Raw genomic sequence first — 20,417 nt, 5'->3', positions numbered from 1 at the left:
ATCCTGTTCACTTACCTGCTGACTTGGGACCCTCACAGAGGCCCTCACATGCAGTGAGCCTCAACCAATGGTGCCGAACTTGGCCAGGTTGTCGATAGGTACATCCTAAACCATCCTGGAGGTGCAAACACTGTATAGAAGCTTACATCGTATCTGGGCCGACTGGGCACAGAGATGGGTAACCTCATCCACATTCCAGTTATGCTCGGTCCACATACTTATTGGCACTGTTGCCAGACATTTCTTTGTCGTGGAACACCTGATGCCAAAGGATAACTGATGCGCGAGAAGGAGACCCTGCAGCTGGCCATGCTGAACAGAGCTCGATGGGTCATGCAGAAATAACAATTAATTTATGAGACTCATTATGTAGAGCCACTTTTCTTGTAGAACCAATTGTGAGGCAAGTTGTTCTTATTTTTCCAAGGCTCTTGTAAGGGGACACCAAATTATTATCGTCGTATACGAGTGTGGTGTATCGTCAGTATAGCAATGTGCCCATGGATCCAAATATGTTTGATTTAAATAAATAACGATAGAAAAAAATTGGAAGGGAAAAAAAAACCGAATTTACACAATTACGTCTTCGGAATGGATTAGTGTGGGGTTCATAGAATAGTGAGTCATATAGAATGTGATTATTTGTTGTTGTTGTTGTTGTTGTTTCTTAAATTCGTTTTAATGTAAATACGGCACAATTTTATTCGAGTTTGTATTATAACGTCGTTCCTGGAATTTTTAATTTTGTGATTTTTTAATTGTTTTGAATTCAGGTAAGTTACTTAACACTTAATATTCGACGTTCGATTATAATAAGATCCTAATGAATTATTATTCATTAAACTTTGAATAAGTTAGGTTAGGATCATGTTATACAATTTTTGCAGGCGATTTGAGTTTATTGTTGACATTTGTTTGTTCTTGTTAAGGTATACGTCTAATAATGATATTAAGTAATTTTTACGAGATAAAAAAACTGAAAAAAAAAAAAAAAATCTTATAGGCATGTATTAGTTTCTGAACACTACTAGTGTTGCTTGATTGCCCTGGAGAAAACTGTACTTCAATTTCCACTCGTTGGTGGGGAGGGCAGTGCAGTTCTGGAAAATTGGTTTAGATCATAAAGAACGAGTAAATAGTTTAATGAAAATTATATACATCTTTGAAATATTTAAATAACAATGCTTTCAATAACTTCCCATCAATAATTAGGTACTTGTTAATAAATTAATTTTTACAATTAACCTCGACTTGAATGTGATTCACAGACTCAAACGTTTGTAAAAATTAGTAAAAAAACTCGGAAATAACATATTGTCAGCAATGTACTATTTTTGGTAAATATGTAGAGTAGCGGTATATGCGAAAAAAAATGCTAAAAATCCGAAAATACTTTTATTCTATGCTCTTACACTTCCTCTTTTCAAATCAACCGGCGGAGATAAGAAATTCCAAATACTTTAGGAGATATCAGATTTTTTAATTTTGAACATGTAGAGTAGCAGTATTTGCGAAAAAAAAATTCTAAAAATCTGAAATTACTTTTATTATTTTATTTTTTAATTTAGCAATACAACACCTGTACAACCATTCGAAGGATGCCATTTTTGTTATTTTTCTGTGTGTTCGTGAATGCGTAATAAATAAAATGGTCGATTAGGTCAGGTCAGTTACATTATTAATACTTTCAAACTAAGCGGACATAAAAAATAATGTGAATTAATTTTAATGGCAGTTTAGTTTTAAAATATTTATAATGTAACTGACCTGACCAAACAAACCATGACAAAGGATGATCAGTAGGAACATAAATGGTCGATTAGGTCAGGTCAGTTACATTATGAATACTTTCAAACTAAGCTTACATTAAAAATAATATGATTTAATTTCAATGGTTCGTTAGTTTTAAAGTATTTATAATGTAACTTACCTGACCTAACAAACCCGGACAAATGATGAACATTAACAACTCACGTAAATTTTTTTTTGTTACTTATTACTTGCGCAACAATATCCAAATAAAAAATAAGACTTTAAAATTAGAAACGTTAAAAGCCCACCTAAGTTGGAGGCGGGTACATTTCCTTTGCCATTAGAAGGAAATGATGTAGTCGTTCACCTACGTTGCGATACCGCAGACGAAACACAAATAAATAATCACGTATTGGTTCATTTGAATACTGGCCAATCACGGAACTGTCACGTGACAAAATTGTCCAATAAGAAACATAATAGATACTCGTAAACAAGAAACAATTGTAATCGCAGCATGAATACGCAGGTATTGTGATGAAAATTAAAAAAATTCGATATCTCCTAAAGTATTTGGAATTTCTTATCTCCGCCGGTTGATTTGAAAAGAGGAAGTGAAAGAGCATAGAATCAGTATTTTCGGATTGTTAGCATTTTTTTTCGCACATACCGCGACTCTACATATTTACCCTATTTTTGAATATCGCAGTGCTGCATAAACATAAAAACGATGCCATTTAGGCATGTGGCGGGGCTCCTGCTGTAGGTGAGCAGTTGGCTGGTGTTGCTGTGGCAGGGCCGTGGAGCGGGGCATGAGGCATGAGCGGCGACCGAGAGGTGTCGGGGGCCGGCAGGCGGGCCATGAGCGACGACGAGCGGCAGGAGCTGGCCGAGCGGCTCGACAGAGAGCTGGACGAGTACATGACGAGCCTGGGGAAGCACGGCAAGCATGAGTACACCGAGGGCTGGCCGGAGGATCGCTGGCAGGAGGTTCGTTCCGACACTTCCACTCCAGCTGGTATGATGTGTTCATACAGTGACGCCATCTGTCTGAGTGGTGGTTCCCCTGGTGAGAGGAAGCCAAGACAGTGATGGTTTGGGGCTCACAGAAGTAATGCTCTAATGTAATCTTTCAAGAGTGGGTTATCACTTTGAGGTGTGTATAAATTTGCTATAAAACCGTAATTAGATTATTCTGCATCTCAAAGGAAGTCATTTTATATAGTTGCATCAATTTGTAGACAAACAGGTTTGCATATTAGCTATAGGAATATGTTTCTCAAAAATATTACATTAATAAATGAAGTTTATGCATTCTGAGGTGTATAAACTTCTAGTGTTTAAATATGTTTATTATAAAACCTGCCTGAGTTTTACAAGTAGCAGATAATGTATATTTATTGGTTGCAAACTTAAGGGGATACATTTTTTCTAAAACCTAACCACATTAAAATATTTTCTACATAAACATTGAATATTAAAAAAGAAAATAATAAAGTATAACAAAAAATTTCTTCATGATAAAGTATTTAACAAAGTTTAATGTTGACTATTTGTTCAAAGATAAAAGATAAACAGTAAATTAATACTTAAGTAACTCTTAAATAAAGCATAGGCTTACACCTGTTGATGTGTAATGAAATGTTATAAGTACCTAATTTGTTGCGAATATAAGATTATCTGAGATAGTATTAGCTCAATAATGGTAACAAATTCTGAAAAAAAAAAAAAATTATAATGTGCAATGTTTATTTAGAAAACAGTACAAATTGCCTTAAAACAGAAGTAATGACATGACAATGCATAGTCGCACCTCGACACGGACACTCGGGAGCTTGGTTTTGTGTTGAGCTGAGTCACTCTCCGGCGTGTTGGCACTTCCTTGCGACGCGTGCGCTGCGTTGGTTGCAGGAGATGGAGAAGCACCCCTTCTTCATGAGCTCCGCCCCGGGCGAGAACGAGCCGCTGTCTCCCCTGATGGAGGGCCTCCAGCAACTCAAGTACGACGAGTCGGAGAATTCTCCTGAAGGTTTGCATTTCCTCGTAACTGCTTTGCTTTCACTGATCCCTAAACATGTTTGAGTGGTTTCACTGAAGAAAATGTATTTCAATAAAAAAAAAAAATTTCATATCCTCACCGTGTTTATACACATAGGAAAATGTATGCCATTTGAGCCATTTGTTTGACCGTGGATACTTTACGTTTGACTAGAGAAAAGACTTATGTAATAATGAAATTGGTTTTCCTAACACTTATTTTACAAAAATCAGAACCTATTCATTTTTGCAATGAAAATTTTTTTAATAATCATGTCTAAGAGAGAAATTTTTGCAAGCATAAAAGTAAATCAGCAAATATCTGTGTTATAAAAATGTACAAAAAAAATTGTTAATAGAGTTGATTTGAGATGCACAGCCAAAACAAAATAAATTTTCTATTCTATTTCGATCATATATATTTTGATATAAATGTAATGCTAAACAGAGATATTTATTCAGCTTGAATATTGAAAGATAAAATTATTGTGATTTAATTTTTGTTTAAGTGACCCTTAAGTTCTTAATGTAACTGGATTTTGGGGTGATGCATTGATGTAGATTTAAGTTTTATCTAGGTTTTATTGCATGTCACCGTAAAATCTCAATCCCTGAGCATGACATTATTTGCTGTTGGTATTAAGTGTATGCGAAACACTTTTTCCAGAATTGGCAGAAGCCTACAAGATGGACGGAAACTTCCATTTCAAAATCAGGAAGTACTGGCTGGCCATCGTGGCGTACACGGAGGGCCTGAGGCGGAAGTGCTCGGACGACTCGCTCAATGCTCAGTTGTACAACAACCGGGCAGCCGCTCACTTCTTCCTCAAGAACTACAGGTACAGTCCAACACGTGGGAGCGCTTCCATTGGTCATTCAGTAATAATTTTGGTATTTTGACCACTTAAAATGCAACTGGATATCCCCCCCCCCTCCCCCCACCATCTACAATAAATCCTTGGATCCAAAAAAACATTGAAAATGGAAAATATCTTGTTTTGTTGGTGATACAGAATTTTGCTTCATGGTAACAGCACTAAATAGTTGTAGATTGAGTAGATTCTTTTATACACTAATTGTCCCATTGAGCACATAACTCAAAAAAAAAAGAAAAAAAAAATCAAAGATTATGAATCACTAATAACGGGATGTGATGTAATACTTTTTTTTTTAGTGATGGAACAAAGAAAAAAGAACGAAACATTAAAGATATTTCGTACCAGCAATTATTTGCAATGCCATGTTTAATCATTCAAAAAAAAAATTCGAAAACTCATTTCAGCAAATGAGTAGACAAAAACCTTCTAATCAGGAAGTCTTTTGTTCCTGTGAATTTTTTGCTCTGACATCATGAAAGTGTCAAACATGATCGGTTAAAAAATTGTATCCATCGCATCCTAACAGAGAAATTTTGAAAAATATAAACATTATAAACGGACCTAATGTAAATCATAATCTGTAAGCCTTTCTGGGGCCTTAATGGCTGTAGTTGTTAATACATCAGGCTTTATGAACAAAAAGTGCTGTAGTTGTATGGTTAGTGCATTTTAGCTAACTTGAACACTTTTTAAAATTCTTTATTAGGTGTTTTCAGTTGGTCAAGAAGGGATGAAAAGTATTAAAACATGAAAATATTTTCTTGTATTATGTTGTCAGTTTGATAATGCTTAAATCAGGCAAATTTTACGTCAAATTTTGTTTAGTGGACAGAAGTGATCTTTAAAGTCAATTCCCATCGGTTCATATTACCTGGAACACACAAAAGGTATAAAAAATTATTTCAATTATTACAAGTTGTGTTTGAAAAGAGTGTTAAAGGTACACAAAAGTAACACTGGACTGTTAACTAAATCTAGCATTTTCAAGTAAACCAAAGGCTTTTTGACGTTGGTTCTTCGATATTTGACATCCTCAGGTCGTGCTTGGGTGATTGCCGTTCTGCTCTGAGGCTGTCTCCTGGCTACATGAAAGCAAAAATCCGAGCTGCGCAATGTTGCCTCAAGTTGAAGATGTTTGATGAATGCACACAGCTTTGTGGTGAGATTCTTGAAGCACAACCGGACTGCAAGGACATTCAGCACCTTAAGAAGAAAGCAATTATAGATAAGGTAATTAACAATTAAGTTGTTTTTATCACAAGGACATAGTATTTACCTTAAAATACCCTCTTTTATCGCATAATCGTCGCACGTGCGTAATTGTCACACCTATATTTTTGGCCGTCAAAATTGGGATAAAAAAACTTCTCGCTTAAACGTCGAATTATGTTTTTGGTCCCGCTATTAGTTGCCGAGCGCTTTGTGTAGGTATCTTTTCAGTATATAACGATGTATTTTAAAGTAGAAATCTAATATTTATTCGGACATTACCACTTACTTATTTAATTAACGGAAATACAAAGTTGTCTAACATGTAAATTTTCTTTTAAAGATGTTTTTAAACGTTATTTCCTTTATCTGATCGTCTGTGTCGCCGCAGTGTACCGTTTATGAACATGTAGCCAGCGCTAGTTGGCATCATTCGTGATTGGTTATGTTGCTTCCCGTATTGAGCGCGCGCACGTAGTCAAATAATGATATCTCGCCGATTGGATGCAGCGGGCGCTCTCTGTTGAGTGCCGAGTTAACTACATTTGATGGCCCGCATTCTTTCGTGGCAAATGTGTACTACGGCAATAGTTACGCTTTGGTTTACGTCACAGATTCAAGTGGCCTGCGTTCGCTTTACAGTTTAGTTTTTCTATTTAAAGTTGAAGAAAGGTTTTTGTTTAATGAATTATTAATATAAATTGTTTGGCGTGCTCTTGTATACTCCACCTTTTTCTTTAAATAAACGTACTTTCCATGAACATTTTTTTTATGAATAACTTTACCTAACAAAATTTTTTTTCCCCGCATAATTGTCGCACCCCTACTTTTCAAACTTGATTTTAGAATAAAATGTGCTACGATTATGTGAGAAAACACGGTAATGCAATCTAAATATAATGCCACCCCAAACGTTTTTATTATGAGTTTATGAAAAATACTTGAATGGATTGTTAATTGCAATTGAAGTTCTTAGCATTTAAAAATCATTAAATTTATTCTATTTTTATTAGACCCTTTTCTGCTGCCACTTTTGTCAGTAGAGTGATTTTACATGATCTCTTTTGAAACACCAGTTAGAAAAATATTTGTTTTATGGCTGTAGATCAAAGATTGTGGTTGTTCAGAAAGCAGAGAATGCTGTGATATATGGAGGGTGGCCACAGTGAGGAGATGCAGAAAGAACCCAGGGACAAACTCCATTTGCACCCTCTCCATCCTGCATCTCATCTGTCACATGTGCAGATGTTCAGAAAGCCCAAGACTAAAGTGGCATAAGTGATGCAGTATACAGGCAGATTGTGTAGTTCTTCAACTAAATGGAGGTTCAGGAAGCAGTGATTAACAGTGGACCAAAGTGGCATAAGTGACACATTTAAGAGGCAGCGCCTGTAGTTTTTCAATTAAGCTGTTCCCAATGTCAGTATACAAGTGTGCAAATTTAATGCGGCCTTCACTTTTAGTTTCTACAGTTTGACGATAGTAAATAAACACAATGCAATCTCCAAACGAAACAACATTAGCAGGAATGCCAACACCTACCGTATTGTTTTACGAAAATTTCTTATAATTAGTAAAATGTTAAAATAAATATTCAAAACAATGTCTGTCACTGCTATTTAAGGTTACAATGAAAATAATTTCCTCCTTTCGCACTACTTTTTAACTATTTGGTATTTTGGTAATTGAACAGAACAACAAAAAACCTTCCATCTTTCTTGTCATCTTTATGATGAAAATTTGTACGTAGTTTGTTACAGCATAAAAAAATGCTATGAATTGAACCATTTGTATTTTTTTTGTTGATTACAAAAATAAAATCTATGAAAATCAGCCACGGTACATGGATTTGACGTGATCTTTATCTATGTGTGTTGTCAGCCATTGTCCTTGAGTCCTGGGGAGGTCCTACCTCTGTTGTGTTCGTTAAAACGTAAAAACGTAGATTTATATTTTATAAATGAAGTTCTTTACCTTAAATGGATTCCGGGAAAAGTAGTGGAGAGTCAAGTTCTATCTAAGACTTTGAAACGTGACAAACCAAATACTAGATCTGGAAACAATTGTGGAATCTTTTACTTCTTTACCAGCAACAAGTAAACGGCAGAATGTTAAACGTGCCACTTATGTTCTGAAAACTCCAACAGGTAGCCTATTTTAATTATACGTGACATGTTTTCTGAACATGTATTTTTAAATAAATATATGCAAGGTTAGTTTTTTTAATTTTTTAATTTATTTCAATTCACAAATCACTTGAAGTATAACCAAACAATTTTGTTACTACTGAATTAAGGAGCTTTTACTGTATAATCTTCATGGTACAATGATACCACATAAACCTCTACAAATAGATGCATGAAATTGGCAGCTGTGATCATGACTATCGAATCACCGTGCTCGATGGTGATTTCAGAGGCATGAGGAAAGAGACCAGCGCAAGCAGGAATGGTTGCACTCGAAAGCTGATGAGGTCGACCAAATGATCCTGAGGAAGATAAAGGACAGGGGCATCATGTTGAACAACAACAGTAAGTTCTCCGATTGTTGCCTAGCAGATAATCAACAGATAATGTAGCATAAGGCAACATTAGTGAATTGGTCTCCAGAAAGTAAAATGCATTTTTTGCCAGGTGAAATGTTGATTCAAATTCAACCAAACAAATTTCTCAATTTTTTACTTTTGTTTTCCTTAAATTTTGGTAGTTTAGTTTTAAGTCTAATATTTTAAAGTTATTTTGGTGTCCAAAAAAATGGGAAAAAATATTATATTAATAGAGTAAAATTGTATGTATTTATAGGTCAAGTGCTATATTTTTTTTTCAAACTTACTAAGCAGGAAATTTTCTTGAAAGGTATTTCTGTATTACATTACCGCCATGTTTCGTTGACAGTTTGGAATTGTTTCGCTAGGTTTGGTTTTGCCAACAGGACAGTTGCCCACAATATTTATCTGCCGACTACTGTGAAAACTATCACCTTAAGCCACCCCAGAGGTAATCTCATGGCACGGCTACCATATGTTGCACCTGATCCTGACTTTTACAGTGCCAACTGAACAGACAGTGCAAGATCCCATCTTTGTTTCAGATGAAGATTGTTCCAAAATGTAAATTTTGATATCCTTGAAATGGAAAGACTAATTTGTACTGTATTTTCAGCATAGTCAATTTAAAACTATTGTAATTATGTTTTTTACTTTCATTATTAAAACCAATGGTTATTAAAGTAGTATAATATTTCACAGAAATAAGTATTCAAGCTAAATTTCCATTAACATTGGGTTTAGAACATCCCAATTACAAAGTTGTGAATGTGACAAATGTAACTAACAGTCAATAATAGGCCTAAGCAAAAGGAAACATGTTACATTACATATTATATAATTAAAATTAAAAGGTCGTAATTTTATGGTAATAGATTGTGTAAATGTTAAGCTCCAAATGTTACATAAATACATAAGTTAATTAATTAGTTTTTTTGTTCCTGCTGCAAAATGACAATTTTTTGACTTGTTACCTTTCACCCAGAGACTGCCCGTGATGTGTTGTGAATTTCTGATGTATGTTTGAACGTTCTGTCGCCATGGCCAGAGCTGCCCGAGAACGTGTCGGAGGGGAGAGTGCACTTGGTGGATGACAGCTTGGTGTGGCCGGTGGTGTTCCTGTACCCAGAGCACAAAACAAGCGACTTCATCGTGAGCTTCCATGAGGACGACACGTAAGTTCCTGCGTCAGCTTCTTACGTACTCTGAGGGATCTGAAAACAACTCTCTGGAGTCACCGTACACATTTTTTTTTGCATTACAGCCACAAAATTAGGTCTTTTCTGGTGTCATAAGACCTTAGCTTCACACGTGCAAGCACGAAAGGCTCTGTCCCACTGTCAAGTTTTTGTCGCCAACCATGTTTGACAATAGAGTTGTAGGGGTAATATTGGGCGGTAAAAGGCTTCCAAATTTCTGTATCGAATGTAGTTAGATAGATATCCTCGAATATGTTTGAGATCATGACACACTATCAAATTTTATATCAATACATAATTTGCTTTTTACATATAAAATTATTTTGCATACATGTATTTCACCTTTGTAACCTCTTTTATCGGATAACCACCCACGTGTTCTTTGCCATTTTAAAGATTCTGTGTAACCGAAGCGGACGTCATTTCTGTTTCGCTTAGCATTTTTTTGATTGGCTAATACTTCCATCATCCAATTTGTTTTAGAAACCATTCTATATGCAAAATATTTCATAAAAACTCAAGTGATCCAATTTGTCAAACAAACTTGGCTGGCTAGTGATATTTTCTGTGATGTCGTAACAACCCTCCAACTTTATAGTAAGGAGTTGGAAGCCAAAGTTTGACATTGGCAGAGCCTTAACCTTATATTTACAGTGTTCCTCAAACATTTTACCTGTTCCAAGTTAAAGGCTTGCAAGGTTTTTGTATTATATTATAGGTTATGCTGTTTTCCTGTTTTCAAATGCAGTGGACATTAATAAGTGGTAATTTACCTAACCGAGGAGAATTTTGTAGATCCTTTACACTGCCGCTCCTGTTTGCTGGCTCACACGGTATTTTAGCTCCAGCGAACATTCAACCTATGACAGCTGAATATTCTAGCATGTTTTTTTAAATAAAAAAAAAACAGATTCGTGTTGTTAATCATGTGCTCATTAATATTTTAATAATTTTTATAAGAATATTCAACTGTCTAAAGTATGAATGAGTGTATTTTGGTGTGAGCAGTGATGTGTATGCACGTAGCACATGATGTACTGCCATGTTGCGTGTGCAGGTTCCTGGAACACCTGGAGCAGATGTTCGGCGACCACCCTGAGTGGGACGTGGACAGGAAGTATGCCGTGGACAAGCTGAGGTTGTACTGGGAAGATCGTAAAACAGCGAAGCTGCACTCTGTCCCTCTGGCCAGCTCCCTGAGAACAGTTCTCTCACACAGCAAGTGGGTGTTGGATTGCAACTGTATTTTTATATAATTTAACTAACGAACACTTAGGGAAAATTAAATGTTAAAGGAGGATTAGATCCAGCCATTGTGGATTTTTTTTTTTGCCATAGTTTTCATTTTTAGGTATTTATATATAATTTCTACAGTGATATAGCATAAATAATACCTCACTGATGTTTAATAACTGGTTAGCCTGGAACCACTGGTAAGGTAAAAATTTTTCACAGGAGCAACTACAAATGTCATATGTACTTACATGACACCATGAAGGTTGACATAGTCTCTAAAAAATAGTGCCATGTTGAGTCATTAGGGGCAATATGGGAGGTACTGGGCAGTTTAATTATCCTTCTGGATAACAGTATTAGATAAGGTTGACTTTACACCTTGAGACTTGTCATGTGCGTGGTATTTAAGATTTCCAATTGAACTGCAGTCTCTGCTTCTTTCTTTAAGCTCCATCAGTGGCACAGGTTGTTGTCTCCACGATTCTCTCTTCTCCGCTTGTCTGGCCGTGAAGTCGGGGAGATCTTAAAAGGATGCTTTGCTGGGCACACCAGAAATAACATATCATTGTACAAAAAATACATTTTACATTGTGTTTAATGAACATTTTTTATCCATTCTTTTTTTTACATTTGATTTAGTTAAATTTATAAAATTTATTTAACATTATATTTTGCCCTCTTTATGACAGATACAAATTTTTAAGCTGCTTTCTTTTAAAATGAACATTTTATTTAGGAATCACAATGCTAAAATAAAAATAAAAATGCTGATAAACTATAGGTGATTGATATCTCAGCAGAAAGAATTCCAGCCTCTCATCTTGTAGTGTATTACGGCGTATCTGAACACGTTTGAATTATTTCTGTTTTAGTACTTAACATGTGTTTGCATGAATCAGCATTAACTTGTTTAAATTTTATGTAGCAAAGTTATATGAACGTTGAACGATCAAGTGTAGATGTAGACATAATTTTTCTTAAGGAGATTTTAGAATCGTAAATATACGTAATTGAATAGTTGATTTATTAATTTTGTATTAACAGTATTATTATTTTGACATTTTGTTAACCATCTCACAGAAAAAAAGAGCTTTGATAATTTTTATGAATATTCAGTTTCGGGTTTGAGATTTAATTATCATTCTTTATGTATAATATTTTATTATCCATATACATACTATATTGTAAATTTTGCTATACAGTTAGGTATTTCTGATACATTATCTTAAGCATTATTAGCACTAATATTTGTAATTGTGTTTGTCTGTTCTTGGTTATTTTAGTGTTTTGTTTTATCTGATGTAGTCCCTACAGTTAGGGGATAGTTAATGGCTGCTTGTGTATGTTGACTAACTGTGGGCAGTGCCAACCTGTTGCAGTGCTTCCTCTCAGGTGGAGCCTGCCTGCTCTTAGTGCCTGCCGGAAAGTGGTGCCTTACTTTCAGAGACTGCATTCTCCTATGTATTTTGTGTGTGTGTCGTGTCCACCGTAAAAGTTTCCCAACTGTTGGTGGGCCTGTGACAAGTAAAACTAAATAAAATAAATAGATATGGTTTGTAATATTTAATATAATAATTTCACAGTCGCAAATACATACCGTATTTACTCGCGTAAAGGCCCCGCCCGCGTATAAGCCCCTCCTTGTTTTGTAAACATTTTTGAGAAAAAATTTAAAAACGTTTTTTTCTGTGTTTATCTGAGGGCAGGGCAGCTTGGCATGCATCAAACAAGCCATGTATTGTGAGCGGCGGGAGGTGATTTTGTAAGCGGCAGTGATACAGAGACTGGTATTATAGTTTGTCCGTTCTCAGTAGGACCGTCGTGAAGCATGCCAGACGTAAGCAGTTAGTCCTATCTTAAACGACATAAAGATAAAGAAAGCTGGTCTAGCGCGCTGCCGCTGTGTTGATGTGGAGTGTTGTCGGAGAAGAAGAGGGGAAGTGAAGGAGGAAGGGAAGTGGGTCAAGGATTCTAACACTCCTTTGTCTGGTTGGCTGGCTAGCTGGCAGGAGGGAGGTTAAGCCACGCCTCTGCCTCTCTCCCCTTCTGCTTAAGCGCTGCCGCTGCCTCTCTCCCCCCTGTCATAGCACTGCCTCTCCCCCTACAGAGTCTTTGCCTCTCTACCTCCTGCCGCGTCGCTGCCTCCCCCGCCTTCCACATTCGAACAGACGCACAACTTGAAAAGAAAAATCTATTTTACCCTCCAAATTCGCGTATAGGCCCCCTCCCCTTTTTTGGAGTCAAAATTTGGGAAACAAAGGGGGGCCTTTACGCGAGTAAATACGGTATCTTAAATGACTGTCACAATGAAAATGCCAGTAATGAAAAGAGGTGGAAAACATTGTGTGTATCTGCACTGTTCCCAGGTACATCGTGGAAGACTGCAAGCCAGCCTTCTTGGTGTTTGTAGACGGCAGTCCGGCTCAGAATGCATACCTTAATGCACATTCGACAGCGAGGTGAAAATTGTTAGTTGGCTTCAAGAGATGTTAAGTTTACCTGTAAACCTTTATGAAGATGTTTGCAACAGGCCTGACAACTTGTTTACATATTAGCCTCTACTCTCCAAAGAGCTATTCAATGTTATCTAAGAGACAATTTTTTCATACCTGTTTGTATTATTCTTAGAAAATAATTATTATGTTTCATACCAGTGTTGAAAGTGTGGTTTGATTTTTTCCTTCGCGATAAGAGTTGTGACAGAAATGGGAATAAATTGTGGCATTTGTTATAGATGTTTGTTATCTGGCAGATAATTATTCATTGCTGCCATGTACAACAGAATACTTATACGGAATTACGAAGTTTTATTTCTTTATTACAGATACAAAGAACATTAATAACATAGTGATTGTCTAGTTCCGAGTCATTTTCGGGGATGACTATATTTTTTGTACTTTATTTTTTTAAAATTTTTTTTTTTTTTACATAGTGAAAGTGAGAGTACAAATGCTGAACTGTTATTTACATCATTTCTGGTGGAACATAACATTCCATTGGCAGTTTCCAATCATTCAAGTTATTTGTTTCAGGCTATGTTTACAGATTTCAAAATAGGTAGCAGAAAAGTTTGGATGTGCAATGACCTAAACATCTGCATTAGTACAGTGCATGGTTAATAATAATAATAATAAATAAATAAATAAAAATAACTAAATAAGAAATTGCATTCTTTTTTTAGATACATTGCAGGATTATATACCCGTGTATATATTTAATTATTATTCAGTGTTTATCCAAGTTTAGTCCAATACATATTGTGTCATAAATTTAACATATCATTTGTAAAATTTTTTTAGACAGGATGCTTTATTGCATTTGATTTATTTCTAATTTACTGATAAGAATCTATGGAGGTTGGCAGCACCAATTATTTAATAATAATATTTGCATGAGACCTTATTTTACCTGAAGCCTTGAAAAAATAAATAAATTGCATAATATGTTGTTAAAATTTTGGATGCATATAAAAAACTAGATTTCAGAAATGTTACTTGCCTGTTTAAAGGCAATGCTACTGAACTGGAGATAAGTTAGTGTTTTCAGAAGAAATCGGTACTTTAAAATCTATCTTCGACTATTGGCTGTGACGAAAGGGATTTTTATTTTTTAAAAACTGTTGTTTCTTAATGGTGCTATTATTAAAAAAAAAACACAAGTAAGATATGTAAGATACATTTGACTTATTGTGAATCATGTTCATCATCCCTGCTGAGTAGTTCACCCACTGCATCATGGCTACCTACATTGTAAGTCTGGTCCAATTAAATGTTCCACCAAGCTTGGTAACAACACTGCCTATGCAAAAGCTTGTGGCAGCAAGGCATTCAGTGGCCAGGGTCAGGGGTGTGTGCATGGGGAGAGATAGGGAGACAACCCCCTTTGCAAAAACAAATCCTAAAAAAATAATTCCCACCAGCAAATTTAAAGAATTTGAAAGCCAATGGGCAAATAGTGGGAAAGAAGGTTATATCCCATCATCTCCCCCCCCTCTTCCCTTAAAATAAAATTCTGCGTACACTTGAGGCCAGGACTACCAGCAGATTCGGAGCTTATCATCTTGCTCCACGCATGTGGGGCATCAATGGTCGTCGCAACTGAATCTTCTTGATGTCTTGGTAAGAATTAGACTTCACAGACGAGTCATGCCCTGAGACATCAGTGGGGTCTCTGTGCCCTTGTCCGCAGCTTCCAGGACCTCTTTGATAAACCCAGGAGGCTCGTCAATCATATTATGTCCATATTCAAACGCACAATAGAAGATTGCAGGGTTGAAAACCTATGTATTTAGGCAAGTTAGTGTCTTGTCACTGATTAACACGAAAAACTGGCTGGCGTCCCTACATGTGTTTGGCAGGTACCTACCATAGTTTATTTTATAGTATAATTGGAAAACCTCTTCTCAGCTTGACTCCTCTGTAGAATGAATAGAAAGACTTGCGATAAAAACCACTTATTCAAGCAAGTATTAAAATTCATAAAATGACTAATTTAATTCTAATAAACAACCAATTTTAAGCTCTGTTAATATCTCTTCCTGGTTTCTGACTCCCTGGTAGAATGGAAATGAAGCTGCCTAGATGATGTGTTTTTTTCCAAATTGCTGCCATCTGTTGAGCATATTTGAACTAATAATACCTCTCCCATGACATCTTCCTTGTTTCTGACTCCCTGGTAGAATGGAAATGAAATGGCTGCCTAGATGATTTTTTTTTTGGCAAGTGCTGCCATCTGTTGAGCATAGTTGAACTAATAATACCTCTCCCATGACCTCTTCCTTGTTTCTGACTCCCTGGTAGAATGGAAATGAAATGGCTGCCTAAATGATGTGTTTTTTGGCAAGTGCTGCCATCTGTTGAGCACAGTTGAACTAATAATACCTCTCCCATGACCTCTTCCTTGTTTCTGACTCCCTGGTAGAATGGAAATGAAGTGGCTGCCTAAATGATGTTTTTTTTGGCAAGTGCTGCCATCTGTTGAGCAAAGTTGAACTAATAATACCTCTCCCATAACCTCTTCCTTGTTTCTGACTCCCTGGTAGAATGGGAATGAAATGGCTGCCTAGGATGTTTTTTTTTGGCAAGTGCTGCCATCTGTTGAGCATAGTTGAACTAATAATACCTTTCCCATGACCTCTTCCTGATTTCTGACTCCCTGGTAGAATGTAACATTGGTGTGGCAAATAAAATTTATAACAGCATAATTATAAAGAATATATTTTAAGTGTAAATGTTTTTTACACATATTAATATCATTTCAAAGTAATTTCATTTAAAATATTGTACTTTAATTCATGATTGTGCTGGTCAGAAGTATGCAATATCTTTCAGCGCATGCACCGGTGGAGATATTCACCACTACCAGTTAAACCTCGCTGCAGTTCACTGTGTGCACCAGCCATGGGAAGCCTACAACTCATGTAGTTAGTTATAAGACCCTCCTGCGCAGTTCCAAAGTTCACAGTTCTCCCATGCAACTTCGGTAGCAATAATTTATTAAACATAAAAGTGCAGGGATAACTTTATAGAATAAACAACTTGGGGGTATTTGGATACACAAGAACCAATCTGTCAATTAGAAAACGGTGCTAATGTGACATTTTTTTTTTTAATTGGGTTTTTATTTCTCCATGGAAACGTAAGCATTAAACATCTTCTCATAAAGTGAATTTGCAGAAAATCCAATAGAATGTTCAGTTATGGTTTTTTTATAACTTCAGCTATCACTTAGTTCCAGCACAGCACATAAAAGTTATAAAGCTATCCAGAAAAATTTATTTTTTGGCACATAAGCGATCTTGTTTCTTAACTCTTTGAAGGGTGCGGGTCACCTCAACTAACCACCAATATGATACTGTTTTATGGGTGGGGTTACTGTAGCTAACCACAAAAATAAAGTCGTTATGTGGGCGGTGGTTACTTCCTCTAACCACATTATTTTCGTGTGCTCCCTTTTACGGGTCGCGGCGATTCTCTCTAACCACACGTTGTAGTTGTCCTGCGACCCAACAGATGGCAGGAACAGTACCGCGCCACATTTATATGTCCTGTTTATTACTCGAGCCACCACTTTACTCAGACTCGCCATTGTTTCTTGCGTTGCTACGTATTATAGTGCTTTTTACTAGGAATTTTACTATTATATGTGTGGTAAGTGTTTGCTTTTATATTTAATGTGTTTATATAAATGTTTTAATAGTATTTGGGCACTTACAAATGTTCGTTTCTATTCCAGACAGCGTATTTGCATGTGGTTAGTGCTGCTAACCACTGCCCTCCCAGAACTTCAGCATAAATAACAGATCTAATATGCCTCGGCAAAAAGGTTTATCGGAGGATGAAATTTACCGTTTACTGTTTGAAGAAATACCTTCAGAAGAAGATAGTGTCATAGACTCCGATGACAGTTCATCTGATCCTACTTACATAAATAAGAATTTGAACAAAGAAAAAGTTTTCAACACAGTGTCAAGCAGCAGTGAATCTGAACAAAGTGACAGTGATGTGCCAAATGTTTCTAAAGTACTCTCTCGTACAGCTTCATCCAGCTTCGCAGTTACATGGACCCAAGATACTCGTGTTCTTCCAGTGCCTCCCTTCACAAAAGAAAGTGGTGTAGCAGCAAGAATAAAGAACAAAGCAAATATCAAGCCATTGGACCTCTTTTGTGAGTATTTTGATGAAACGCTTATCAACCATATTGTATTTCAGACAAACCTTTATGCTACCCAAACAGGAAAACAATTTGTCCCTACTGATGCATGTGAAATCAGGACATTTATTGGGATAAATTTATACATGGGCATAACCAAAAAACCAAGCTATAGAGACTATTGGAGTTCTGAACCTGACCTCGGTGAGAATTACATTTCTAAACTAATGACTGTGAAAAGATTTAGCTTCCTTTTGAGCCATCTGCATCTAAATGACAACACCGTAGCTCCAGACAGAAATAGTGTAAGCTATGACAAATTATACAAGCTTCGGCCTTTGCTGGATCATCTTTCGAAAAAATTTTTTGAATGTTACCAACCTCACCAGAAACTGGCAGTTGATGAGTCGATGGTAAAGTTCAAGGGGCGGTCGTCCCTCAAGCAGTATATGCGAGATAAGCCTATAAAACGGGGCTATAAGTCATGGATGTTGTGCGATGAGTCATCCTACAATTTGAAGTTTGACATTTACACAGGAAAGACATTAGGGGCAACAGAAGTAGGGTTAGGTGCAAAAGTTGTTCAAAATTTGTTAAGTGGTCTCGAAGGTTGTCATCACATTGTTTTCATGGACAATTATTTTTCTTCTTATGATCTGTTCAGCAACCTGAAGTCAAAAAGTGAAATATATGCGTGTGGAACAATAAACCCTAGAAGAAAACACCTACCTGCACTGAAGGATGAGAAACAACTTGAAAGGGGTGAATTTGATTGTCGTGTTAGTGAAGATGGAGTGGCTGTGTACAGATGGAAGGACAACAAGGCAGTGAACTTGATTTCAACATGCCATGATCCACTGGATGTTTCTTCTGTCAACCGCAAAATGAAAGATGGAACTGTAACAACCATCAAGTGCCCTCAGGTTTTGAAAGACTACAACTCACACATGAATTTTGTCGATAACTTTGATAGACTCAAATCAGATTATGCGATCAACAGGAAAAGTAAGAAGTGGTGGATGAGGTTGTTTTTTCATTTCATCGACTGTTGTGTTACGAACGCATTTATAATGCACAAGGAACTTCCTGTAGAACAATTTACAAACAAAGATTTTCGTCGGGAGGTTTACAAAGGGTTGCTAGCTCCAAGAATAGTTGCTGTGATAGCATCCACTCCATCTGGAAGCAAAGGAATGTCTCCAGTCGCAATCAAGACACATAAACCATTTGTAGACAAGAGTATTCGCCATGAAAGCAGCGGGCACCAACCGGTTCATTCAACATCAAGGAGATGTGCAGTCTGCAGTTCTAGGAAGAAACCAGTTCGTACTGTGTGGATGTGCACTGTATGTAAAGTGCCCCTATGCCTTAGAGCAGGAAAGGAATGTTTTAGAAGTTATCACAGTAAATAGCTTAACTGTTATGGAAGGATAAAGTTACTTGGAAAAGTGTTGGTTATAAACAAAACATTACTGTACTGTTTGTTACATTTGATTGCCTAGTGGGGCTGTGGTTAGTTGTCTAACCACTTTTCATGATCATAGATTATGATTGTTTACAAGTTATTTTAAGAATGTTTCACAGTAGTATACATAAAAAGTAATAAATATTTAAATATAAGTCAGTTGAAATTAATTCGTGAATTTTTTTTTCTCTGCCCCTGTCAGGTATTTTTTTGCTCGCCATTTCCGCCCTTCACAGGTATTTTTTCGATCAAAATTTCTGCCCTTCAAAGAGTTAAGTGACGATACATTAATTTTTCATAACATGACGATTAAATAATGATTCCAAAAATTTATTCTTATTCAGTTCGTGAAAGTAAAGTAATGAAACAGCAGATAAGTTAACTTCACTATAAAATGTAAATGTAACCCTAAAAATTATTCATAAACTAGTGTGATATAGGCTGGAGAAAATTGTTGTCATGTTGCTATACTATTTACTCTCAGTGTAGGTCAGTGGTGGATTCAGGAATATTTTCTGTGAAAAGGATGGGAGGAAAATTATTTGAAAAATTGTTTTTTAAAAAAACCCACATTACTTTTGACACTAACAGTGACACATTGGCCATATATATGCAATGTGGCTTCTCACACAGTAACATACTGTCTTCACTAATATTTTTGCAAAGTTTTCATAACTTTGAGGGGAGGAGGATGTATATCTATCTAACCCCTTGTATTGTGAAGGTATATACAAAACTATCATAAATACATTAAAAAAATGTTTAGGTAAGTCAAGAGCAGTTGATTGAAGTGTAAAACAACAAAGTACCGAATTTAATATCAACTGTGCAGGACAAGTTTGCATAAAAGTAAATTAACTTGCTATCAAGAAGATCCAGGTTCAAATTCTGCTCCATGCACGTTTTCGTTTCCAACACGTGTCCGAAGTCGCTCCAGGCAAACGCTCGGATGGTATCTTATTACAGGCCATGGTTGATTGTTTTCCCCAATTTCGCTGACAATGTTTCATCAACATCAAAGTGAATACAGATGATAAAAGCTGATGATCTGCTAATGGGACATAAATAGATTGAATGAGTGTGGTAACCAGAACACCCCAAGAAAACTCACCGAGCATTGCAACATCCGCCACATTACCCACTTGTGAATAATTGAGTTACACCCAAAACACGTTGGTAGGAGGCAAGTGATCTGAAACTCAAACACTGTAGTCCTGTGTCGGTCCGTTAATGGCCACATTGACGATGAGACTGGATACTAAATTAACATGACTTTACAGCACATTACAAGGTAGCAACTATATATTTTCGCAATGTTTTGGGAGGAACATTATGGTGATGAGATTAAAAAATGACTTCAACCACATCACAGCATGCCAGACAATTCCAAATTCCATGCTTATAGGGACATTGTAATCCCAAAGCTTTCCAAACGGCATATTATG

The 20,417-nt window shown here is 36.3% G+C and overlaps 1 protein-coding gene across 3 annotated transcripts; it reads left to right on the top strand.

The window, feature by feature from the left end:
* The first annotated feature begins 274 nt into the window (after positions 1–274).
* LOC134534937 (tetratricopeptide repeat protein 4) lies at positions 275–13,518 on the top strand. 3 transcript variants are annotated; one of them, XM_063373670.1, is made up of 9 exons: positions 275–773; positions 2,549–2,742; positions 3,664–3,781; positions 4,457–4,628; positions 5,705–5,897; positions 8,293–8,407; positions 9,470–9,596; positions 10,678–10,842; positions 13,223–13,518. In XM_063373670.1, exons 2-9 carry the CDS (start codon positions 2,572–2,574, stop codon positions 13,317–13,319), a joined length of 1,158 nt encoding a protein of 385 aa, XP_063229740.1. In that variant the 5' UTR covers positions 275–773; positions 2,549–2,571; the 3' UTR covers positions 13,320–13,518. The 3 variants fall into 3 exon arrangements, with proteins under 3 accessions (XP_063229740.1, XP_063229741.1, XP_063229739.1); XM_063373671.1 differs by having other exon boundaries at positions 319–618; XM_063373669.1 differs by having other exon boundaries at positions 646–773; positions 2,519–2,742.
* The last annotated feature ends 6,899 nt before the right edge of the window (positions 13,519–20,417 follow it).

Source organism: Bacillus rossius, chromosome 8 (genome assembly GCF_032445375.1).
Source record: "Bacillus rossius redtenbacheri isolate Brsri chromosome 8, Brsri_v3, whole genome shotgun sequence".
Taxonomy (NCBI): domain Eukaryota; kingdom Metazoa; phylum Arthropoda; class Insecta; order Phasmatodea; family Bacillidae; genus Bacillus; species Bacillus rossius.
This window is presented reverse-complemented; position numbering and strand designations above follow the sequence as displayed.